Raw genomic sequence first — 26,448 nt, forward strand, 5'->3', positions numbered from 1 at the left:
GCATATATGACATATGACATAGTAGGCTCATGTCAACTTTATTGGAACTGCCCTCTAGGCCCCCATGGACCACATACTATAATATATAATTTTTTCATGGGCTGCCAAGTTGTGTGTAGGAACACACCTTCTCATCTAGATAGATAGCATGCAACTAGTTTTAGTTTTCATTGCAGGTGGCAACATAGGTGAAATAATTATTCAGAGTAGGGCAGAGTCCAATGTCAACAGAAATGATGGAAATTATGGCCATCAGAGCACAACACAAAAGGGCCATTCATGTAATCCATCCACTTTTACTGCAGTTTTTTTTTTTTTGATGACAGCGAAAAGTCTAAAGAAGGCTTCATGAACTGCGATTTCAGCTTGGATGATGAATTGAGCAAATAATATCAACTTGAAACTTAACTAGTGGCCCAAGGTAAGCATATGTTCAGTTTTAAGTTGCTCTTGAGTAGTCACACGTGCTTACTGTGTGTTAGCGCTGCTTTATCTCTCTACACTAGGATTTCAACAACCTATGCTAAGGTTTCAACAGTAACGAAAGCTTTGGCACATGTAGTGGCTCCTCCAGAGCTTTCATACACATCAAGCCGGGTTTGACCACCTAGCTCCCAGAAAATAATGCCTTGAGCAGAATTTAAGCTTTAATTTGAAACTGGATTGCAGTCTGCCACCTTCCACTTATGTGCCACAATATATGCGAACCATAAACCAGAAAAAAGTTTGAAAATGAAAACAAAACAAAAAAATAAATAAAAAACAACCTGTAAGCTGTGCTGTGAGCAGAGGAAGCCTAAGCTGAAAACAAACATTTTTAGCAATTTAGGAATGTTTTCATGAAAATGGCATGCCTTCAAAGTGGACCCCACCACATAACATTAGTTATTTGTTAATTTGGTTTTATTGTATTTTGTTAGTGTACAAGAACTGGATGGTGACCACTCCATCAGAACAGCACTAAAAATAAAAACAAAAAGAAAACTGCAGATAAGTGCATCAAATTTTTACAACTGATAAGAGACAGTGTAGCAGCACATTTTGCATTATGTGAATAATTTTACTGCCGTTTTCTTTTTATTCGATATGCATGCCTTTTCCAATTTTTGAATGTCTAGTTTTTTTGTTTCTTCAGAAAGAAAACAATTTGCATGTATTAAGAAAAGTGCTTTTTTTTTTTTTTTTTGCAGCGATAAATAATATAAAATAAACAGCTTCTTTCACTTGCTCCTTCAAAATATTTAAAACTTTTATTACAAATTTTTCCTTGTCTATTATTTGTTGTTATATTCTTTCTCCTCCTGCACTTACCTGTATGTGCCTTTTTAAGGTATCTTTATTGTATACTATACAAAATCATATATAACAAAGTGTTTTCCCACTCATCATTAGTTTTCTTGCCCTAATAACCTATAAATTCACTGCCATTTTGTATAATGCTTCTGTATCTCTACAACCACTGTTTTCGCTACATAAATACTTTCCTATGTTGCTGCTTGTTTGTTTGTTAGTCAAGTATTAATCAACCAAGGATCCTGTGAAAATTGTTTGACATTGAGACCCTCACCTGTACATTGATTTTATGTACCTCTTAACATGTTCCCAATAAATATTTCTTCCTTTCTGTCTCTGTTCAGTAGAACATTGGTATAATTAAGATATGTAAAGTAAAACTACAGTCCCAAATGCTTTCAATACGCAAAAGTACATTCTTTATTTCTATGCAAAGTTTTTGTTGGCCTGAGTGGCTTTGCTATAGGCGGGTTCTACAGGACTACATTTTAGTATATGTTATAGCAGAATCAGGTAAATATTTAATAAAATTTATTTCCAAAGCTGCAAAGTCGCTTCTCTTGTTTTTTTTTCTAAGGTCCCGAAGGAGTTAAGATAAAAAAGAGAGAGAGAAAAGAAAGAAACACATACACAAGCTATACAGATCGGATATTGTAAAGTGAAATTGAAGTTTCAGTTCTTCTTTCACAGATGACTATACATTTTTTACCCTTTATAGCAAAGACAATTTTGGTATACATCAGCTGTAGTAAAGTGCGCCTGGCTTCGGCAATGACTTTCCACGAAATGACATTGCTGCACACGCGCTACCTAGAATTATGAGGCAAATTGTTTGGAACAAAAAAAGAAGAAGAAAAAAAAAACATAACACTGAGTATTTTTTTAATGGCTTTACCAACAGGCTTAGCAGCATGCAGGAGAAGCCAACTTTATGTAGTCCTGGAGCCATGAGGGAAAGCATGCAGCACATAAGTAAAAAATATATATAAAGCTGTCTACAAACATGGAAAGAAGGCAGCCCAGTCCGTTCAGAAAGTAAAAGACAGTAAAAGTGCAGTGAAAATTACGGAAAGGAACAAGCGGCCAAATATTCACAGCACTGTGCATCACAAATATATAATAAACTGATTTATTAAAGACTCTGATATAGTAAGATTTCTGCTGGTCCAAGTGACTTTACTACAAAAGGGGTGCTACTGTATTTTAAAAGAAAACTGGCATTGTACCACGCTTTGTACATGCTGAAATTTGTTATTACCATTTCTTTTATTTTTATGTAGTACATACCTTTTTCAACATTTCGTAACTTTTCTTCCTGAAAGTCTGCAGCAACTTTATTTTGCGTTATATATAATGCTTAATGTATAGATCACTCAAGTGCATGAAACAGCATTTAAATAGCTACATTTTGCTGTATGTTACACCAGAGTTTAGAAGTGCACCAATATTGAAATTTTCAAATACGAATTGAATACGAATATGAGAGAAGAATGCCCTCGAATATCAAACGTGTGATTAGCGAAAAAAAAAAAAAAAAAAAAGAAAAATCAAAACAGCAAATACTGTTCATCTTGTTGATTTCGAAATTCCCATAACACACAGCAGTATACAGGAGTGTATACCCAATTAAAAAATCCAATATAAATTTTATACAGGATTTCGTACACCATTTTTTTTTGGACCTGCATGAAACCAGGTGAAGCTGTGAAATCACTGCTGAGTACGGTAAGCTCTCGATAATTCGGCCTTCAAGAGACCAGAAAAAACGTCCAAATTAACTGAAAGCCTGAATTATCTAATGGGCCAAAAAAAAACTGGTTGAATTACAGTAATTTTACCTGACGAACATCTATGCAATGTCTGTCTACATTCCAGACAAAACCAAAGTGAGAGTGGTTTTTCCAGAAGTGCTTCGCTTTGAGCACATTGTCGGGAAGGCCCTTTTCTCAAAAAGAAAGGTCCCTCTTTATAAAACGGCCTCGTCACATTTGAGGATGCTTCACTACACAGCCCACGCAGTCAAGCATTGCGATGAAGCGGGCAGTGCAGAGAAACTGTGCTGAATTCGAAAATTTTTGGTGTATTCATAACTTCCAAATATGAATATAAATTTTTTTAAAATGAATATGAATTGAATAACAAACACATTCGATTTATATCCGAAGTTTTGAATATTCGCGCACCCCTACAAGGCTGTTTAAATCTGGGTGTCGAAATGGAATCGGAACCGAACCCGAATTTTTCCGCCATCTTGGAACTGAACCCGAACGAGAACAAAAAGAAGGAACCGTTTTAAACCGGTCCTCGGTACGGTTCCGACTCACTACCTTCATTTCTTTTCTTTTATTGCTGCTTGTAAAATGCTTTATCACTTAATTTCAATGCGCCATTGCACACCGCAAACATCCCAACCATACTGAAAAATTGTCCCTTGCAAAAATATGAAAAGAATAAAGGAAAATATATTGCCACACACATAGCACTAATCTGGTGTCGGGATATTGTTTCATCCGAAACATGAGTGGCTGCTGCACTGCTTGATGGCTCAAGAAGAAAGCTGACCATTCAAGAGCCTTCCCAGGCAGTGAAACAATAGCATATGATTCGTAAGTTTACACGTTTTGATAATTAAATATATAACCATGAACAACTAAAAAAAGAAATGAGTACCGTAAAAATCTGCGTATATACGAGGTTTCCTTCCTGATTTTATCATGTCAAATTTCTGCCTCGTATTATATATGCAGATCCAAAAAAATTGCAGCCTCAATTCGTAGTTCAAGCCTCGTTATTAATCAGCACTATCAGCATCAGGCTTCCAACGAGAAGAAGCGCTATTTAGCATTGGCATCAGCTGGTTGTTTCCATGATTTCGGTTTCACCACGCTGACCTCGCGAACCTCGCAACCATGGCGCCCCAACGAGCACATCTCGCACGGGTCTCTCACGGGCCTCTCCAGCCATGCTGCCATGCCCTATAGCCGAATTGCAGACACTTGACCAGCATTCCCAAGGAGTGCGTTGGTCGCGCTTTTTAGAAATGTGGGATACCGAATGCGTTTAGAGGTGCCGAAAAAGATATTATGCAGAAAGCTGTCTTCAGCAAGGCTCTTGGCAGACAATACATGTACTGAACGACGACGATCTCGAAAACTCTGGATCTGAGAACGCTTCCTGGGCACATACGCCACGTACCTGTGCGCGGTGCTAAATGTGAACAGGCGCGAGTGTGGCGCATGATGGCCGGCTGCTCATGCGCTGCCGTTCCATGTCCGAGCTGAAAGCGACCTACCGGTTTTAGAACCGGAGGTCCGAATGGCGGGGCGAACACGAAATTCTCCGATCATGCGTGTCGGTGCGAGAAAGGAAGCGACACGGCAGCAGCACATGAAGGTTCGTGGCACTGTTGACATCTGGTGTGGAATTACGTTGGATGCGAAAACGCGCAGCGCGTATGATTCGCAGGGCAACCGCAAAATGTAGTGCTAATAAATACTTCTGCCGATCTTTCCTCGCTCGCATTATACATGAATGCAAACTTTTTTTTTCCGTTCTTGCTATTCCGAAATTACACCTTATATTATATATGGGTCCATATTATACGCGAGTTTTTATAGTATGTTAAAAAATGTTAGATATGATTTTATTTTCCTATCGTTCCATGACATCTCAATGAGGCACATGGCACGAGCATAGCAGCCGTATGCGATGTGACGCCAGCAGATGCATTTTGTTTGACCGAGACTTCAGAATGATAAGCCAACACTGACGGTGGGAAGGCTGCCTTGAACAGCAATTGATGTCTGTTTAATTGTATCTTAACTTAGCAGAAAGATAATTCCATAAGTCGAATTCCTCTTTTGTCCATAGCGATATCTGCTTGTTTTATTTCCCTTGGCAAGTTAAACTATGTCAGGAGTGAAGTTCCGATGTTCAAATGCGAAGACTGGGTGCAGCAAAAACCTGAGTGAAATTACTGGCAGGAGTATTAATTCACAAGCTATATTTGATGTGCTATCGTCTTGACACATACAGCTATGGTGTTTAAAAAAGGACTGCATTTCGTTGCTTTATGCACCATCACTGATGCGAATACCTAAGGCGGGAGGATATTATTGCAGGTCCTGGACACGCAATCCCATGACACAAAAGTGACGTAGGGTCTACGTCACTCCTGTGTGTCCTGCTGGTGTTTTTTTTTTGTTTGTTTGTTTTCATTCTACTAGAGTAAGTGAGAGGGTGACTGCAAGGTGTCTCTGAAGTCCAATGCGTGGGAAGGGTGAAAAGAGACGCTTTGCGTCGGAGCACGGCTTCGAGTTGGAGGAGGGGAAGCATCTCCATCCTGCAAGCAAAGCACACAGCAGCACGCATCTTACTTCTTTTTTTCAGTGCGGAAAGAATGAAAGGAGGGGCGAGCAGGCTAGCCAATGTAGACTGCGGTTTCAAACCAGTGACGACTTGGAGCTGCCCACGGCAAAGCATAGAGCAGTATGCGCACTTGCTTCCTTTCTTGTTTTTTTCTTAGCAGTGGGGTATGGGCTGCTTTGGCTGGAGCGGCAGGAGCGCTAAAGATCTGACCTTTTCTGTGGGCAGCGCGTTAGAGCACAGGGCTCAACAGACCACCTTTGTATCTCAGTTTATGCTCATTATGTGAAACAAATATAGTGACGGAAAATCGTCTGTCCATAAGCTAAGCAAAATCTTGTATAATTTTACAGCTTAATTCCAAACATTAGCGTTTACGTGCCCTTAGAAGATGCTCTCAGTCTAAACAGTTATTTCTTTTCCGCCACAAAAAAGATTCATGCGTGTGGGCGCGGGCGCATGCAAATAACTCATGCACAGGTACTCAATATATTTGCAGCCCTGCATATGGTCAGTACTCTTGCATGTTTTAAAATGAGGAAAGCAAATGCACAATCCCTGCAGAGTGCTGCGAAGAAGCAGACTCACGACTCAGAGTTCCTGCATCACTTCAAATACCAGCCAACCCACCAACCATAGGTAGAAAAGAACGAAAACGAAAGATTGCGAACGCACAGAATCTGTGCTCACTCTTCATTCCCCCCCCTTCATGCCTTTTGACTGTGCCTCTCTCAAGGAGGCAAAAAAAAAAAATAACTCCACGAGGTACCTGTACGTGACGTATAAGCTACGTCACTCATGTGTAATGTGATTGCGCACCGAGGACCTGCAAAAATACTCTCCCACCTAAGACAGTCAAGAAAGGTGGTACTGAAAGCTAGAAGCTCTAGTGTACCATTGAGAGAAAATTTAACTCATGAGTAACCCGGTCTATGGGTTGAGCGGTGAAGATGGAGGTTGGAAAGAAATCATTGAAAAGCAGGGAGAGGGACGAAGTGAAGCAAAGAGAAGGAACCTGCGACTAGGCCCTAAAGGGAAGAAGAAAAAAATAAAGATGCACAGTGAAGGGAATGGTAGTAATTGTGAAATCGGTGAACTGCAGTGTAAGACCCTCGATATCACAAGACGTTGACCAGCCAGGAAAGGTGCTGGGCAAAACAGCATTTGGTCACCATGTGGAAGCGACTCCATAGGATTACCCGTGGCGATGAAGTATCGCTACAGGCGGCAGCAGAATCTACCCATTAAGACCTTACAAGCTGAGGATGAGCTTGGAGTGTTTCTTATGGAAAGAGAAGACTGCCTACAACAACTCAGAGACGGCGGCAGTTCGCTCAAAATTGAAAAAGTACAGAACCTGCTCTGCTCTTCTGAAAAGGTGCCCAGAATAATTAAAGGCTCAAGTGTTTTGAAATTTTGGGAAGAGTAGAAGTTGGAGCATCCAGAACTCTATTCACTAGCTACAATACCTCTTCCTGTGCCATCTACACAAGTCAGCGTCGAGACAGCATTTTCTAGAATAGAGTATGTCCTCTATTGTCATCGAACCTGTATGACTTCAACAACAATCGACAATGTCCTCTTCTTTCGGTTTTTCTATGCTGGCAAATAACAAAGTTAGCAGCATTTACTGAGCCCCTAATGAAATTATGCGAGCAGCCATGATGTCATCATGCATGTTGTAAATTACGAGACTATACATGCCAGTATAGCTTAAAAGTTGTTCTAGAAGAAGGCATATGGTGCGCCTATGCAAGCTACCATGACGCAGAACAAGACAGTGGTCGCATTGTGTCGCAGCCACAGGAGCAATATAATTAATTATTCCGGTTCTCTGGCAAATCCGATAATGACAACAACCCCAATACGTGGCGGCAGAAACTTTTATCAGTGCCTTTCGGGCCATAGCACATGGTATGGGTGCCTTTACATTTCACCTTCATAAAAACATGAAATGCAAAGGCGTCAGCGTGCTGTGCGATAAATAGTCACACATATCGTATATATATACATCGTTAGCCTTTGGGGGTGTGCTAGGTTCGACCTAAGTTATTTAGTGGGAGCCGGATGAAAGATTGTTGTGCATGCAGTAGCGGAGGTTTCACTCTAAAATAAAATTTAGATGAAATTCTGTATACCTTTGAACTTTCTTTCGGCATGTGACTGCTTTCGTTGGTTATGTCCTAATGAAAATAATTATTGTTTTTCCCCATCCTGCTCTAATCGTTGGGCACTCAATATAAACGTTTTGCTGAAGTCTGTACATCCAGTGAAGCCCGTCGACAAAAGCAATAGACGAAATACTATGTGAATTTTCAGTTTTTATTGTGTGCTAGAACAGGAAAGAAAATTCAGTATTAAAAATGTGGAGAAAAAAAATACACCCCAAGTTATTTTTTCTGAACCAGTTTGAACCGGTTCGTGCAGGGTCAAACCGGTTCGAACCGGATCGGAATGCGTCTCCGGAGCCGAAACCAAAAGGCAGGAACCCGATCTAGAACCGAACCCGAAAAAAATTCCGGTTCTACACCCTGGCTTAAAAGAGTTTTTCCAAGACTCTTCAGAATTCCATTTTTTTTTCATGGTCTCAAAAGATTTAAGCAGTTTTTACACCGAATGTGATGGAAAACGAACTAAATGATCTCCAACTGCTCATCCTATCAGAGAATTTGTCTTAACCTACTGCATTTGCAATCTCGGAATGCTAATAGCACCTCTATCTGGCTGGACTTTGTATTTTCCTTTTACATTCCATAAACATTGTGGGGATTCACAATCCCCTGCCCCTATATAACGACTGCAAGTAATTAACATGTGTGATTACGCGTGATCTCAGGGAGGACCGCTAGGAGAGGGCACATTGGCCACCCCTCACAACCTCCCAGGCTCCAGCGGCGGCACCGCACGGGTCTCCTTCTCTCCTCCCAGTACTACTCGGGAAACCTCCTCTGCCCGATCCGAGTCTGTCACAACTCGCTGGGTGTCTTTTGGCGGTTGAGCATGCACACACACGGTTGCACTTTTCGCCGATGAGGCCACCACCGTCACAGAGAATCGCCCAATCATTGTACGCACTTACCGCAACGGGCTGTGAGCGCGAAGCCGCGCCAGGTGAGCAGACTCTTCCTCTCACCTCCCTGTGTGTGCTTCCCCATTAGGTGGTTTATTTCACCCCCGTACGCTAACGGGACGTTCGGTCAGTATGGCGGTTGTACTTGAGTGGTGTGCCTTGCCGTGTACTCGAGCACAATACACTCAGTTCAAGTATGTAACTTGGTGTTTGTCCCCTCTGGCCCAAACCCACCGCAGTAGCGATTTCTCGCACCGTGGGTTGGGGGTGTCAGCTCTGTCTATTAGGGCTGGCACGCCGGGGCTAGAAGGCGACTGTAGTGTCTAGCCCCCGTGGCGCATTCTTGCGAGAATAACCCCCATAACATGCTCATTGAAGTGACCCTCTAAGAAGTCTGCCAAAAGTGCTTTACATTGAACCACGACAACCATGCTGCCCTCAGTGGTTAGCAATTATGTGATGCAAGATAATTTGCCTGCTTAAAAATAATTACAGTGTATATAATACAAACTCTTCACAGCAAGTGCTCTACTTAAACTCTTCCTCTGTGAGCTATGCCTTACTTGATGTGCTCAAAAACAAGCTGCCAAACTGCTAGTGGCAATTTGTGAAACTGTCAAACAGTATTTTGCCACTGGAACCATAAGCACCTTTTAACATACTGAGCAATAAACAACACTCTTGCCTGCCTTAAGACAAATTTGTCTATATTCAAGCGAATCAAAACAGATGTGAAAAAAAGGAGAGAGAGCGAAAATTCTGCATCATTGGGCATTAACCTGCATCCGGGCTCTCTTCAAGCAGCAGGAAGCCATCATTGCCGCTGTCAATGCTGTCTGGCCTGCTAGCATGAAAGTCTCCACCTCGAGCGTCAGGCGTGATGGTCCGCCTCACTGGGTTTTCAGGGCTGGGTTCCTTGGCCAGTGGGCTGCGTTCGGGGCTGAGCCGGGAGGACACACCGGCAGCGCTAGGCAGGCTCTCTGTAGAAGGCGCCAGGCTGCCACCGACTGGCGACTCCTCCACCCGGTAGTCCTGTTGGGCAAACCCAATTGAGGTCAAACTACTCACAAGACATGCACTAAATAAGCGAGATCATAAAGCTCCATAATACAAGCCACACCCTACTAAACGTGTGCAGTTCGCAGTAAAGTATTCCAAATATGCGACAAAGCATACTTGTCTGGTCCTAGCACCAGCAGCGGGTACTATCAGGATTAACCAGCTTTTCAACAGCTCATTAAACTTGTCAAAGCAGTGGCTACACACTGCGCCAACATACTGTCACCTGCTTCTGTTGTCAGAGGCAGATAACGTAGACTCTATGCATTTGCTACAGAGGGACATGACACACTGGTGTAAAGCTGACTGAGGCTGATAAAAAGTTTTCACAAGAAGTGTGGAGGAATAGAGGAAGTCAGCTAGAATGCCGCAGGCCGTTGAGACCATTGGCGATGCCGGCCCATTCAACGGCCTTGAACTGAATGTCAAGGTCATCACTGGACCTTAGTTTATCCCAAGCTTCTTTACAGGTATCAGGAAAGAGTTCTGAGGGAGGTTTATGGGCTTTGCACGCCCATATCGTATGATCAAGTTGTCTTTCTCCTCGCAAAAGCGGCAGAAGGCATATCCTTATTCATGAATTTTGATATGTAGTTTGGGTTGGGGTGGGTCCCCATCTGTAGCTGTTTCCATACGACTTGCTGTTGTCTGGTCAGTCTTTTATGGGGTGATGGGAGTGTTCTTCTTATTGCTTTGTAATGTGCAGTGAGTAAAGGATAAGCCCCCAGAATGGCTGATGCCAATACAGTAGAACCCTGCTATAGTAAAATTGGATAGAGTAGAAACTCTGATATAGTAAAGCGAAAAAGGAGTCCCAATTTACCTTCCATAGACAACTATACATTTTCCCTCTTTATAGTAAAGATGTTATTGATAAAAATCGATTATAGTAAAGTGCGTGTGGCCATGGCATGGCTGCAAGCGCGCTATCTAGGATAGCGATTCGCAAAACAAATGTCCAAAAAAAAAAAAGGACTACGCAGAGAGCTATAGTACGAAAAATGGTAGGGGTAACATTAAGAGATAAGAAACGTGCAGAGTGGGTCAGAAATAACTCAAGTTACTGACATTCTAGTGGAAATCAAAAAGAAATTGGCATGGGCAGGTCATGCAGTGCGAAGAGAGGATAACAGATGGTCGCTTAGGGTAACAAAATGGATTCCAAGGGAAGGAAAGCGTAGCAGGGGGCAGCAGAAAGTTAGGTGGGCGGATGAGGTTAAGAAGTTAGCAGGGGTCTAGTGGATGCAGCTAGCACAGAACCGAGTTAATTGGAGGAATATGGTAGAGGCCTTCGCCCTGCAGTGGGTATAGTCAGGCTGCTGCTGATGCTGATGATGATCACCAGGCTTACCAGCACAGAGGGAAGTCTACTTTGCATAGGCTTTGAAGCCGTGAGGGATAAGCATGCAGCGTTCAGGCAAAGAGAGAGAGAGAGAGTAAAGCTGGGCTACAAACGTAGAAAGAAGGCAGCGCAGTCCTTTAAGAAAGTAAAAGAGCAAAAGTGCAGTGAGAAGTAGGGAAGGGAAGAAGCTGCCGAACATTTGCAGCAACATGCAGTGCGAAGCATGAGGCAGTGGTGACAAGAAGTGGAGACGTGTCGTGTGCGGTTTAGCCGTGCTCTACTGTCACACACATTTCTCACCTCTGAAATGACAAAAACAGCAGAAGATGACACTATGTTTACTCAAGGATTTGGTTTTCACATGAAATCAAGCTTGGCTGTATTCGTAGTCACGCCGCATTAATGCTTAATGCTAAGGAGGTAATTCCACAAGATATAAACAAATATCTTATTACTGAAAAAAAGAAAATTGCACAAAGAAACAATAAGAGAGTGATGAAAGGTATTTTAGAGTATTTTTTTATACAGCAACAAGACGTGTTTAGTAAGCAGCCATTTAATTACCAGACAGCATCTTCAGGGCCATGTCATCACCAACATTTTTGATTGGAAAACATTTATTTTGTCAAAATGCAGATGTAGACGGCCCGCTCTAGATGGCCTCTAGCCCATGGCTGGCGGCGACCTTAGTGGACCACTCGGTGGCCAAGGCTTGAATTTGAATGCCCGAGTCCGAGCTGACCAGAACGGTCTCCCATCGCTCAAGAGAAGGAATGTGTACTAGATCCTCCGGTGGAGGTTCTTTACATTGCATAGAATGTGATCATATGTGGCTGTTTTGCCACAGAACTTGCATGCGGGGTTATAGTCGTCCGGATACATTTTTGCTAATAGATAGGGATTAAGAAAAGATCTCATCTGGAGTCTTCTCCAAGCGGTCTCTTGTGCCTTATCTAACGTTTTGTCAGGTGGTGGAAATTTGTGTCGTTCCAATCTGTAATGACCTGTGATTTCGTTCCAGCCCCCTGTTGGAGTAATCCATGAATATGAATGGCTGATATAGTAAATATTTTTGCTGGTCCGAGTGACTTTACTATAAAGGAATTCTACCGCTAACAATGCTGTGTGGAAGCGATGCAGTGCTGTGGAATGGCAGGACTAAATACTTTGAGTCCAATGAAAGATGAGTGGGAGGCCACTATTGAATGTTCGCTTACACTAGTTTAAAGAGTTTATTGCGGGTAATGAAGCTTATTGAAACCACAAGGCCTGCAGACTTATTGTCACTTCTTGTTTCTATGTTCACCTACCCAAGCAAAGAGCTTACCTTGATGCTCACAGTAAGAAGTGGCACAACTGTTCCATTACAGATGTAGCACCTGGAAAAACAAGAGAAAATCAAAGCGATCAGTAAAACATTTGAACTTATTGAGCTACCATTCCAAAATGCGGACATAACCTGTCTACTCCTCCAACAGAAAACCAAATCTTATCACTTGCATTTTTACATGCGCATGCACACACGGCACTTTCACCTCCACTACAATAGTTTTCAGTCAAAAACAGCACAAATGTTGGATCCTCTGTTACAATGTGCTTTGAAAAAGCCGTCTTGAATGCTTCCCCTTTAAGCTATCTATTACTGGATTAGTAAAACTCAAACACAGGATCTGAATTCCATCTGGAAGGATAGACTGCAAACATGGAAGGCCAAAGCGGCTTTAATTAAAAGGACGCTGAGGACAACTGACATACCTATTGTTCTCAATAACAAGATTTTTGGGCTCTTTCTGGCAATTATGAAATTTTCTGGCAGAAAAAGATAATTTACTGCTGAGAAAATTAGACTTATAAACCTTCCCACAGGTTAATTCAAATTTGTAATGTCATTACCGATAAAGGAGGGGTTGCCTGAGTTTAAAAGGGAACGGCAGTATAGCGTAGCCATTGAGATCCACACTCAAAAATAAGTGTCAATGCCTAAATGGCTGGCAGTGGTGATACATTTATCTCACTTTTTGGTCTTTTGATAAGGTGAAGATGGCAAAAAGGAATGTGGAGGTTCGCTACTTTTATCACACTTTTTGGTCTTTTTTTTTAAAAGGTGAACATGGCAAAAAGGAATGTGGAGGTTTATCCCAGTTAAACCTAGCTATCCGAGCATAAGCTCTTTTGTTAAGCATGGCTACACAGTTACACTGGCCTTTCTTCTCTATGCGAGCTTCTCGCTCTTTATCCATCTCTGCGTCAAGCCGATTGTACTATCTCTTCGCTGCTGCTTTTCGGTGAGCGTGTCGGCTGGATGATCACACTCAGCCTGACACCTGTGCTGAAGTGTTGACACACTCTGATTGGCATGCACCTCACCCATGGCGAGACTGAGCGACCAAGCGCCAGCGAAGCAGTTGTTAACACCTTGACTAATCACATGCTATCACTGTGGAGAGCCTCCGTGTCCACGATCGGGGTGATCGCCCAGTGGCCCCAGATAGTTTGATGGACGAGGAAGGTGAAGAAGCAGGCAGTGGCATGAGCGCTCACGCTAAGCCTGCTTCAGTGGCTTAAGGCCAAACACGCGAGTGTTTCACCTTGCACACATTGAGGCATATTGCCTGTTATTAAAATGCCAGTTTTGATGGTGTTGCAAACAAAAAGCAAGTGCTTTGGCATGTTCTCTTGTGCATACAAGCTCCACACTTGGAAAAATGCCACACTTTTCTTCCGCTTGCCATCTCAGTGAGGACAGCACATGCCTCCTGCACTCTTCAATGCTGCATCTTCGCCTAATCTGAACAGCAGGACTTGGCACAGATGAATTCTGCAAATTTTGTTTTTTTGGCAGCGAATGACATCCGAGAACGCTATGGGTTGTAACCGCACATGCACAATGTGCGAATCCACAGAGAATAATATAGGGCCTGTCATTTTATGGGGCAAATTGCGGTGCCACAAAAGAAATCCAAATAATTCAGCACATCAAACAAAAAAAGTGTCCATGTTCAGGTTTGTTGAGTGTACAGATGAAACAAGCAAGCGAAAGCAACCAAACATGGCCACATATGTAATCTAAATTTAGCAGCTGAGACCCAGGTTCATGTCTTCTTGTGTTGCAAATAGATTGGAGACCAGCACAGCCATTTAAAAAATTTTGTTACAAAAAGTTTTTTTCATAGTTAGCTAGCACTGATGTCTTTAGTTCTATGCACCCCATAAAGCATAAAATTCATTCAGTTTTCAATAAAAACGTGCCATATGATATGCTGCATATACATGCTTTGCAAGCTCAGTACTACATTGCACTAAGCTGTGTGGATAACATCTGCCGGCTCAGTCACCTTGAAGGCTGTAAATTGCTGTTCTGCACAACTGCGACAATCATTTCTCAATATATGAGTCAGTTTGCATGCCCAAGCACATTTTAAAAGCAGCATAGCTGTCATAACTTTTATGCATGCAGTGAATGCCATCCCACATACTAAACAATAGTCATTTTTGCTGTCTTTAGGAAAACCAGTAAAGTCTCCGTATGCTTACAACTCAGCTGATGGTTCAAGCCAAAGCACACACACTGGAAGCATACCTAACAATCACACAAGCCAATCCCTTGAACACCCACCTAGTATTGAGGTTGGAGTCATCCGCTGACCAGCCATCCATAATCTCTTCGTCGTAGAGCAGGCATTTGCAGGTGTTGCACTGGGAGCAAGAGGTGATGGAAATCTCCAGTGCCACCCGGCTGGTGCTGCCAGCGCTCACTGCTGGCACCTCACAAGGCTCTGTTGGATGCAGCAGTGAGGTGCCGCTAGCAGTTGTGCTCCCTGTGAATGGAGGTGGCGCCTGTTAACTAGCTAGTCTAATTTCAGTACTCTTGAAAAAGCTGGCATGAACCCAAGACAAGTTAAATCTAGTAGTATTTGCTGCACAGCTCAGAAAATTTATTAACCTAACTGCCATATTTACACAAAGGTAATGTGAGTTTTTTTTTTCCTGTTATCACCTGTTTCCGAATGCCCCTCGCATTCTATTCGGAGCCAAGACATGGCGCTCAAGAAACAGTATGTTTCACCACTAGGCTCATAAGCTCGAAGCGGGAACCAGCTCTTCAATGGCATTTGCGTTGCGAAGTGCTCACAGACAAGAGGAAGGTGGTAAAGATCATGGAAAGAAAGTGGCATAGTTCGTTAGACACGTAAGAAAGGGCACCAATAGAATTCACGAGGGCTAGGTGCCACGCTGAAGTCGGCAGCAATGTCCTGATACTGCACCCGCTCTCGATTGTCCTAGGAGTCTTAATCGTCATGTCAGGCTAAACTATTTTGCGTTTCTGTGTTGCCATTTCGCCCTACCGAGTCAACGACACATGGAAAGCAGCACGCATAAACAGGTTGGTTAAGCGGTGGCAGGGGCATGCACCATGACAACAGTGACAAAGTGAAAGTTCTATCACGTGCTAGTAACATGCCTGTCAGCAACTAATGCTAGTTATTGCTGACCCTAGATGATACAGCGTGCAAACGCGCAGGCGATTTAAACACACTTCTGCAGTGGGCGATGCAAACAATCAAAATATAGTGTTTGTGAAGTTTTTCTTGGCTCTTTTACGCATTTTTAGCCATGTAGATGCAAGAAACTGCTTCCTAATACCAGGCATCAAATTATGAACTTTTTGGTTTGTACAGATAGAACTCTCATAGAATAAAACATGGACGAATCAAACTTTGCTTTTGATTAGTTTTATCTGATACAGTAGAATCATCTCTTTATAGTAAAGTCACTGAGACCAGCAAAAATCTTTACTATATCAGCTGTTGGTGACGACAAGGCCCTGAACATGTTGTCTAGTAATTACATGGCTACTTACCAAATGTCATTTGTTGCTTTATTAAAAAAACACTCTGTAGTACCTTCCAGCCTTTATTATCATCTCTGGGCAGTTTTCTTCCTTTTTTTTCAGTTATAACATTTTTTTCTTTACAGCTACGAATACAAATGAGTTTGAATTCATGTAAAAATCAATGCCTTGCATGAACACGGCGTCGTCTTCCACTGTTTCTGTCATTTAAGAGGCAATAGATGAGAAGTGTGCATGACAGTCAAGCATGGCAAAACCGCACATGGTGCACCACCAGTTCATGCCACTGTTGCTTCGTGCTGCACAGTGCTGCAAATGTCCGGCTGTTTCTTCCCTTCCTTATTTCTCACAGCACTTTCATTCTCTTTTACTTTCTGAATAGACAGTGCCATCTTCTTTCCACATTCATAGCCAGCTTATTTTTCCCTTCTATGCACCGCATGCTTTCCCGCACGGCTCCAAAGCCTACGTAAAGTTGGCTTCTCCTCAGAGCTAATAAGTCGGATGGTTCATTTTCTTTTTTCCTTTTAAATAAAAATCTACTTCGTGATTCTAGGTAGAATGCGTATGGCAATGTCCTTTCGTGAGAAGTACATTGCCGTGGCTAGACACACTTTACTATAACGAATTTTTATCAAAAAAGCGTTTACTACAAAGGGAAAAGAATGTACAATCGTTTATGGGCCTGGTGCGCTGCAGCTTTAGCCGTACATGTGGCGCCGTCTGGGAGGCGCCGCCGAAAAAAGCTGCTGTCTGAATCCGCAGCCGTGGGTAGCGCCGACGCTGCGTTCAGATTTTTTACTGGTTCTCCGTAAGAATAAAAAAATAACCGCCGACTGAACCAAGAGCCTCTACTTACTGTTGTCTTTATGGTCATTTCCAACCTCATACTGTACCCACTGCTTTTCGTTTTAGCTGCGCAATTGCATACGGCATGCAAAAAAGAAAAAAAAAAAAAAAAGAGTGTTTTTTTTTTTTTACCTTTTTTACTTCTAGACCCAGTTGGAGCTCTGAGTTGTACTATGCATGCATGCTTGGAACCAGCACTCGGCAGGTCTTTGGACACGGCCTGTGTTGTAGAGAGCGCGGAGCCTTTCTGTCCAGGGGGAGAATTTTTTTTTAACGACTTCCTAATGATAGTTTCCAGCTGTTCTCGGCGCTTGCTTTTGGGAAGACTAGCCTGATGTTGAAGCACAGCATCGAGCGAAGCATATTGCATGAGTGCCCACTTTCTGACTTGCCACACATTCATGGGTCCCCGAAAAGAGAAAACGTCCTTTAAAAGTAACAGCTCTATTCACTGCTGTGTTTATGGGTGCCATAATAGTTATAAAAATACTGCCCGGAAGCGAACGAAAATCAACTTTTTTTTTTGTTTCCTTGGAAATCACACGAGAGCGGCGTTACTCATCGTTAACAGTGGCACCCGGCCTTGCAGATGCAACTGGCATCTGTGATATGGCGTGGATTTGCCAACAACTACATACAACAAAAACGAATTACATATGTGGTGAAGAGACGCCGAAAGAGCCGAATAGAACTCACCTCCAAGCTGACGTCGTAGAAGGCGCTTTTCATTTGGGCAGCGCATTTTCCGAATATATCTGAGGGTCCCTCTGCACTGTGAAGTTCCTCGCGCCCTCCATGCACGTGCTTTAATTCGTACAGTTTCTGACCGAGCACCAAGGAGTTATTCTCAAAATAAGTCTCAACATTCTCGATCGCCCAAAACTCCACAGAACAGCATGCACTGCGGAGCTTGCTCAGCCATGCCTGTTTTTCCGCGCACTGCACTGTCACAAGTCACCACTTGTTTCGACGCACCAAGTAGAAAAAAAGCACTATGGCAGAACTGCCGAGCGCCGAAAAAACACGCATGGCCCGATGCCTTAGGGCACATCTCCAGATACAACCTGTGCTCACCCTGTTCTGCGGAAAAGTTCTTTTTTTTTTTGTTTTTTAAAGTCTTTTCATTGACCTACGAAGCCCAGCTGTACTCTGCTCTCGCTTCTGGGGGTCTAGCATGCCGTCTACACATACATTGCCATCGATGGGAAAAACCAGTGCTGCGCAGTGCACACTGGCTTAGTTTTTTTTTTATTTATCTCCTTACTTTCAAAAGCCATATTGCTCAGGCTCCGAATTCCTACTTCAAAGAAAAAAAGAAAACCGAAGAGCCGCCAGCAGAAGTGCTCACGCGCCGAAAATGCGCTGTGCCCAAAGTGCCAGCGACCTTCTACCAGACGGGATGAACGGTAAGCGGCTTTCTTCGCTTTGCTTTTGGTTTATTTTTCTACACACATACACATGGTACATGTGAATCTCATGAGCGCGTGTGGCATGAGGCAGGAAATGACTGAAAAAAGTTTCATTCTGACACGCTTACTGCCGAGAAGCGTAGACTTCGCATTCATTTCGCCGCCTCTCTCCGACGAGCAGACATACTTGTTTTCGAGCGCGCCGGCGGGAGGTAGAGCCTCTTGTTCCAGGGCAGTGGCACCTCCATACCAGCGCAACAGGCTCATAGGCTCGCAACAGGCTTCTACCGTAATTCGCTCTATCCGTGTTCGTTGTAACTAGGTTTGACTGCAGTAAAGCAGAGATTTTCAGATCAAAATTGACAATAAAAGTTAATATTTCCCTGTCAACAAATGTGCATGTCTCAAGAATTTCTGGAAAGAACCTGATTTTGAGACAAAACAAGTGCAAGCAAAGGAGGATCAAATACTTTCAGCAAGTCAGATAACCCACCTATCACATTTTCAGCCATGAGCAAGTTGTCTTCAGGGACAAGCTCCTCCAAATTCTCATCTCCCCCATGCCCCATCAGCAAGTCCATGCTTGCACGCCGACTTGATTCCAGGGACAACGAGCTCTCCTGGTCATCATCTTCAAGCAGAAGGTGCTCATAGCCACGAGGCAAAGAATATGCTGAACCTGAAAAAGGCACACCAGTCACTTTCTCCTTGCCTTGTACAAACATATTCATAGAATGAGAACTGGCAGAATGTATACTAACTACATACAACCCAAAACAGCTCCCGTGGGCAAGAATGTCATGATGGTGTCAGCATGATAGTGTCGTGCACATTTCTAATGTGTTGTCTTTCGAATAACACTGCTGTGCCCATTGCTTCCATTTCTTCCAAGCCCTCAGTTGTAGTTAGCTTGAATAGGTTGAAATCGTGCTATGTAACGTTTCTTTTCCTTTTCATGAGGTAATATACTCATAGAAGCGTTCCATACGTGCAAATAAGGTAAGTTGCTGCCTGCCAGGCTTATATCTTTTGGAGACTTGGGAAATAAACCATGATCTACATGAACTTGCAAGAAGGATAAGGTGTTGCTTGAAATCCCACGTCAATGGCAAATGATGCTAGTGTGCTTTTCAGTGCATAAATTAACTTTTCAGTACACTTAACTTTTAGTTAAGTGCACAGATATTGCATGCGCCTGTTTCTTAGAAAATGCAGGCAGCATTCTAAATAAGCTAGTCCAAAGTATCTCCATTTAGCTGCAACTTCGCATTCCTTCTGCAAGTGATTTTTGTTTCTTCCACGAACATAATACTGACTGCATATGCTACACACAACTACAACACTTTCCAAGGCTGTACAGAGATCCAGACTGCTCTTTGCATAGCAAAGCGCACGACCACATAGAAGGATAAAGAACATGGATAGCTTTCTCAGAGAGTGAACACAAAGCATCAGAATGTGTCCATGCCAAAGAAAAAATATGTCACGAACCTCTGGTAGGTGTGTTGGAGGCCGAAAGAGATTGCCTTATTTCCGTAAACTTGGAGGCCATAGAGGTTGCAGCCAGGCGCAGACTGTCCACCAAATACTCTGAATGGCGACTTGATAGCCTTGACAGGCCAAAGGTAGAAGACTGTGGTGACTGGCCACTTGTCAACGGAGGGGCCTCCCGTGAGTTCGGTGGACACTGGGGTGAATAGCGGCGGCCCGGTGAATATGGCAGCGTGGATGACCGTGAAAGACCCCGTGGAGTGGATACAGCAGGGCCATCAGCTACCACTGTTGACTCCACTGGCATCGTTGCCTGAGGGCTGAGCACTGGTGGTAGATCCTGTGCCACGGACAAGTTTTACCATCATCAAATGCTATGAAAGACGGACACTATTTCTGTAAAAGAAAACGAGAACTGGTCAGAAACATGCATTAGCACCATGCACGTCTATATTAAGGCACATAAAGGTCTGGATGTTTGAAGTCCGAAAAATTTGCCAGAAGCTGTCACTTTCTCTGGCTAGATAAACAATAGCATACTTTCTATTATGGCTTGCATATTGTATTATATGCAGTGAGTTGATTATTGGAAAATAATTGCAAATAAAATATGGGACAATTTTCAGGAGCATTCAGGTCATGTCTGTGAAATCTGGAAGCTAGGTCAGAATTCAGAAGCAGGGCAATTGAAGGCCTGAGATAGCAGATATGTCAGAAGCACTCCTTTGGATACTATAATCGCGTTTTTTTTTTTTTTTTGAATATCACAGGAAAATATTTCATGCATTATTAGCAGCACCAAAAACTGGCAAGTGTCCCCTCTCCCTCACTGACCTGTTCCACAAGGGATTCCATTTGTGAAGATGACCTGGCTGGTGAAGACCGGGCCGAGCTGGACTTGTGGTTAGCGTGAAAAGTTGAACTTCTGGTCACAGAAGCCATTTTCGAGCCCAAGGAGAACTTCCGTGTCTTCAGTCCAAGCGTGGACGAGAGGGAAGCAGCTGCCCCCGAGAAGTCCATCTGCTGCCAGGCATCCCTCAAGGGGCTCAAAGTGGAGCTGATAAATTCCTTAGACTGCTCCAGGGTACGTGCGAGGTTGGCTGGCGAGTTCCCCGACGACAGGCGGTGCATTGGGGCTGGCCTTGGCCCAGTTCGCAGAGGAGTGGCAACTTCCGACCGGCTACTTGGGACAGCATCCAGGGTAGGGCTGGCAGCAATGCTTTCGTCTTGCTGCTGCTCATCTTCTGGAGAACACGGCTGCAAAAAGAAAAAAAAAAAAGCCCAAAAGGGTGAGCTAATTGCTCCTTAGGCATATGTCAGAGAAACCATCCTGCTGCCCATGACATTTATTTGCTTTGCAAAAATAATGGTGACACACACACACACACACACACACACACACACGCACGCACGCACGCACGCACGCACGCACGCACGCACGCAAAGGAAATTTGTAGGGCTAAGGCTGGCAATTGATTTGCATTACTGGATGGCCAGTAATGGCCAAGGGGTCTAGGGCTGCAGCCTAGTTTTTGCATTTTGCCGGTGACTGCCAGGTGGTGCATCTCACAGGCAATGCATACTGGGCATTCTTTTACGGTCAACGGTTTCTTTGTTTCTGCTGACAGGTCGAATCTTTGAGCATTGTAAAATGCACCCTTCTCCTTTTTGTATCGGTGTCTATAATCCCTGGAAAGGCTAGCCTCATCTTGTTTGCGCTTCACGGCTTTTCCAAAGTAACAACCTCCTCTGCAATAGCACTATACTCAAAAGCATAGTGGTCCCACATGCTTCTACTTTTCTTCTACTCATTGGTTGCTGGCTTCTGGTTGTGAGGACGCTGGCTCCAGGCAATGGGACCCATGATGTCCACATACAAGTACACACATACAAAACACATGACACAGACTACTACAAGAAACTGCGAACGAATGCTCTTCTGTCCCCATAGCAGTTGATGATACAGTGCTACACCGCATGATAATCTTCAGGCGCCCCCATTGTACAATTCCTGAATACCACTCGCGAGCAACTGGCCTCCTTCGGCGTCGCGGCAGTTGATCACGCATCACTACATACTGCTCCACGTGATGGCCACTTGCGCTGCTGTAGAAACAGGAGCAAGCTCCACTTCCTCATTGAACATGAGCATTCCGGCAAGCTTTCACTCTTCCCTAGCTCTTTGCTTGCTTCCCTTATACGTGTGGTGCTCTGCGGGGTGGCACCGACTCTACCATTGCACCGCCTATGTCTGGCTATTAAAGCTTTGAAAAAGAAAAGCAAACATACTTTGGCAACTGGGCTCTCAGAAGGCGGCTCCACAGTGACTGGTGTCTCAGCGAGGGCGGCCAGGTGAGAATCTCCTTGTCCCAAAGACATGTCTTCTCCTCCACCCAGTGTCCAAGACCTGCCAAGCACACGCAGGTTTCTCCTTCTGTCCAGTCCACAACAGCGAGGAAGCCAGGGGGGTGGGAGATGTGCAGCGTACAAAGCAGGGAGACAGAGAGCAGCCGCATGAGAGAAGAGTGAGCGTAGCAACAGGAGGGCAAAGAAAGCAGTGCTACTGAACAGGGTGTGAGAGCAGCAAGAAGGATTGCAGAGAAGTAGGTGCGCAGAGGGCTGATGCAAAGAGTGGAATTCCCAAGTGGTGATCAAGCATGCATGACAAAGCAAGAATACAGGCAAAAATATACTGCCTTCACTGCTTAGGTTCTCAACTGTTCACAGAGGCTAAACCAGCAACTAAAAGGGATTCTCAGGGAACTACTGAAACACTGCTGTTTGGGGTTAAGCCGGTGGATTACTCTCAATTAAAGCAGAATTTCAATTCTATGATTTGAAAAAGCAGTGTATAAATATGAAACCGACTCTGAATGCAAGCATCAGATGCTACGGAAGCAGATGTATGCTGCTGTATATTTTAACAGCCGGTTCTTCCAATATTAAAAACTGGAATGCACCCAGCAGAATTTCAATGATACAATAATGGCTGATACAATTTCAGTATAATATAAATTCATAAAATTCCCCAACCGGAGTGCATTCTGCATAATGTGCACAATTCTAGATGTTATGCACATGCACACCCTCCCACTGTACTATGGGTGACAGAGACATACAAGAAATGACCACGTCCATGAGCACTAAGCAATGTTCCGACATCGCCCATGCACATTATCAATATCAATACTTCAATACGAATTTGAAGTATGTACGATGGCCATTCATAAAGTAAGTTCGTATTATTGGCATGAAGAAAGGCAGATAGTAAAACATGGCTTGAGTGGGAGTTTCATCATTATATACATATTCTCTGCACAAGACCACATACTTCTGCCACTAATGGACAAGTTTGCGTAGACCATCCCTCTAGGTCTCTCCCTTATTTAGGATGAGTAAGAGCATTCGCTTGAAATATTCGTTCGTTATCCTGCACGTTCTGCAAGTATTCTCGCGTAATGTGCTCTTCGTGGGAAGGAAGAGGAAAAAGTTATTTCATGTGAGATCGGGTAAACAGTGAGGATGATGTAATATTTCGTGGCCTTAGACAGCCGCGTGCGTCACTGTCACCTGTGCTTAGTGAAGCGATGAATTGCCATGGAGCAGGCAAAAGACTTTTGCAAGCCCGCAGCAACCTTATTTATGTGTTGGTTGCTGTGAAAAATAGTGGTGACTGAGCCTGCCCTGACAGTAACGTGTTCCACTATGTTTTTACAGTTAGTATCCACTGGTCAGCAAGCATTAGAGCCACTGCTCGCGTCACAATTTCTGGTACAACAGCCAGAGGCAGTCAGCAACTTCCATTCTGTCTTCCAGGTTTGGGTGATGTTCTGCATCATCTGACGACTTTCTTAAAGGCTTGACTACTAAGTTAAACCTCTATGTAATGAATTCCTAGATATTACGAAGTTTTTCAATTTCCCATATTTGAAAACTCCATGCAACACGCAGTCGCCGTGGTTGACCTTGATATAACGAACTCACGGCGTCGATTGTCTCTTAGCTAGTGCTGAATTACTGAAAGTTTGGCAGAATTGTGCAAGTTTCAGGACGACAAAGCGCGAACTGAAGTGAGATTGACGTCTACTGCAGCAACGAGCAACCGCAGTTAATACAATGCGCCGTTTATCAGCGCCGACGCTGCATCTGCATGGCAGAGTCAGCAGTCTCCGCTGCTTTCGCTTTCAGAACGTGGCACAATGGCAGTTCATGCTTAAAAGCGAAAAAGGTAACAGAACGAAGAAAAAAGACACAGGGCGTGCAGTGTGCGTCTATCCCTGCCCCGTGGCTGCTCGCGAGCCCCCCCGCGTCGGTAGCGGGAACTGCAGAGCACACCCGTGGCACTAGGCGGCGAGGTTGAGTCGGCGAGCGGGAGCAAGACACAGGCAACTCCTCCTCGCTCAGCGACTGCGGGATTGTGCGCGCTCTCCCCAAGACTGATTCCTCCTCTACCCCCTTTCTCCACTTCCTCGTAGACGCGTCGAGCGAGCCGCAGGGGAGGTGGAGGCTGCCGCCAGTCGCGCCGCGCTATCAGCGCAATCGCGAAATGCTTCACCACTTTTATAATCTTAATCATTCTTATTTACTTTCAACGTGGTTTTATTTACAACCAATTCTTAATTTGGTTTTCATTCTACATTGCCCTTTTCGGTCTTCACGCGAAAACTGCATATAACGAAAACCTGGACGTAACGAAAAATCGCAGACATTTTACAATTTTGTTAAAATCAGGTTTAACTGCTATAACCTGCTATTAGCTTGGCATAAACATTCACTAAATGGCAGTCCTTCAAATACAGAAAGCAAATCACTGGGAGTGCTTCCAGTTTCCCAAATTATGCTCTTATTTTTGGCTTGATATTCTAGCGGTATATTCTGTGGTGCTATGCAGAAAACAGTTTTTCTATTCCAGTAAAAGTAGACGGATGTATGTTTATGTTAATGCCTCTTGTGCACAAATGTTTTGAAATTATGTTACTGATAATACAACTTTATGAACACCCTTTGTATTACAAGCAGTGAACAGTGGCACAGGGCTGTAGATAAATTCTATTATATATATATATATATATATATATATATATATATATATATATATATATATATTTTGCGTAAATGCATTTCCTATGCCTTTGTGTAAGATTTCTTTTTGTTTAGCATGATGCAAATTTTGCACGTGGAAAGTCCCATGTCAAAATTCATTTTTTATATGCACTGCCAGTGAATAAAATCAGTTACCAGCATACTGCCACCATCCATGTTTTGTCATGCTTCAAGTCTGCAATTGAAGCTTACCATCCAAGCCTTCCCAACCAACATTTTAGCAATTTATGTCCACCTCTTATGTAATACATCCCTCATGTAATGTATCCCGGTTAGGGATGTTTGAGGTATCGGAAATAAATATGAATTCTGAATTATGTGGGTATTTTTCACAGTCACAGGAACAGGATTCAAACACCGGAAGACCCATCCTGGCTACACCTCTGGTGATGGGGGTTCTGCACAGCCACATGCTTCTGTGACCCAAATTTGTTCCGGCACAATGTTTTGCAAAATTCAGTTATACTACATACTACAAAAGCAGAGACCTTGGGCTATGTTTTGCTCTGTCCTAGTAGCTCTTTCACTCACTCTCTTCTATGCTGTGCTGCGCATTTTTATGTTCTGCCAACTCAAGAAAGATGGTAACAGAAATTGCACTCACATGTTATTGGATCGTCGCTGCTGCGCACGGTCGCTTGCACTATGGTAACGCCGCCGACCACTCTGCAGCCTTCCCGTCATAATGCCGCCGTTGCTACGCAAGAAGGCACTTTGCCGCATAGCTTCACTTGTGATCAGGACCCCGGCAGAAGGCACTGCAAAACAAAACAAACGTATATGCGAATTCCTGATCACCAATAATCCATGCTGTATACAGTACAGTTCACTTACAATGCAACCACTTATAATGCGGGACTGGTTATAATGCGGTTTTTGCCAGTCAATGGTCTCCCTCCCATCGGACTCAATGTAAAGTTATGCTACTTATGCGGTCGCGCAAAGCGAAATACCGGCTATAGTGCGGCTTTAAAATCCTCTCTATGACAGCGCGGAACAGCAAGTGCACTTTCCTGCGCGGCACCAGGTTTCCCTGCTTAACGATTTGTGCGAGGTGATACTTTCACAATTACAGAACAGTCCCACTAAAGCATAACGAAGGTACGAGGACGTGGACTGCCACAAAAGTGCGTTAAACACTAAATCAGAATTCCTCTGTCAGCCTCACCACAAGCCTCGTTTTCTAACCAAAGCGACTCGTTCCAAAACACCTTGCATTCTTTGCGGGAACAAAAAAAGCTAAGTAACGCTTTAGCACACTGCGTGCAACTCGACTGCCTTCGCAGAACTGGGCATGTGCTGATAACAAGTGCACATGCAATTCCGCGGTGGCGGTTGTAGTTAATTTCATGTTCTCGCGGCACTTGGTATGTTAAAATTGATCTAAGTGTGAAGCAGACACACTTAGTGGGTGGTTCACAGATTAATAAGGCATTTTTGAAAGGAAAGCTAACTATCTGGCACATATTTTAACCTGAAAATTAATGCGGTACTGCTTATAGCGCAAATTTTCGACCTACGTTAGAAGCAGGCTACGCTGTATAACACAAATGCATGAGATGTTGAAAGGTAGTATGCTTACGTGTGTTGTGCACCAAACATCTGAATGCAAAGA

At 43.6% G+C, this 26,448-nt stretch overlaps 1 protein-coding gene across 7 annotated transcripts in view; it reads right to left on the reverse strand.

Annotated features, from left to right (window-relative positions):
• The window catches only part of Crag (DENN domain-containing protein Crag), an 84,962-nt gene that overhangs the window by 16,452 nt on the left and 42,062 nt on the right, over window positions 1-26,448 (reverse strand). For 6 of the 7 annotated variants that reach the window (XM_084593731.1, XM_084593733.1, XM_084593735.1 and 3 more), the window contains 8 exons: window positions 25,438-25,591; window positions 22,020-22,164; window positions 20,565-20,987; window positions 19,731-20,070; window positions 18,733-18,918; window positions 14,746-14,947; window positions 12,457-12,508; window positions 9,508-9,760 (listed from right to left, as the gene is read on the reverse strand). In XM_084593731.1, the coding sequence (XP_084449857.1) occupies window positions 9,508-9,760; window positions 12,457-12,508; window positions 14,746-14,947; window positions 18,733-18,918; window positions 19,731-20,070; window positions 20,565-20,987; window positions 22,020-22,164; window positions 25,438-25,591 (1,755 nt within the window). The remainder of the gene's footprint in view (window positions 1-9,507; window positions 9,761-12,456; window positions 12,509-14,745; window positions 14,948-18,732; window positions 18,919-19,730; window positions 20,071-20,564; window positions 20,988-22,019; window positions 22,165-25,437; window positions 25,592-26,448) is intronic. The other variant, XM_084593734.1, reaches the window with a different exon arrangement.

This window comes from Amblyomma maculatum, chromosome 2, assembly GCF_055883805.1.
Source record: "Amblyomma maculatum isolate TAMU_Amacu chromosome 2, ASM5588380v1, whole genome shotgun sequence".
NCBI lineage: Eukaryota > Metazoa > Arthropoda > Arachnida > Ixodida > Ixodidae > Amblyomma > Amblyomma maculatum.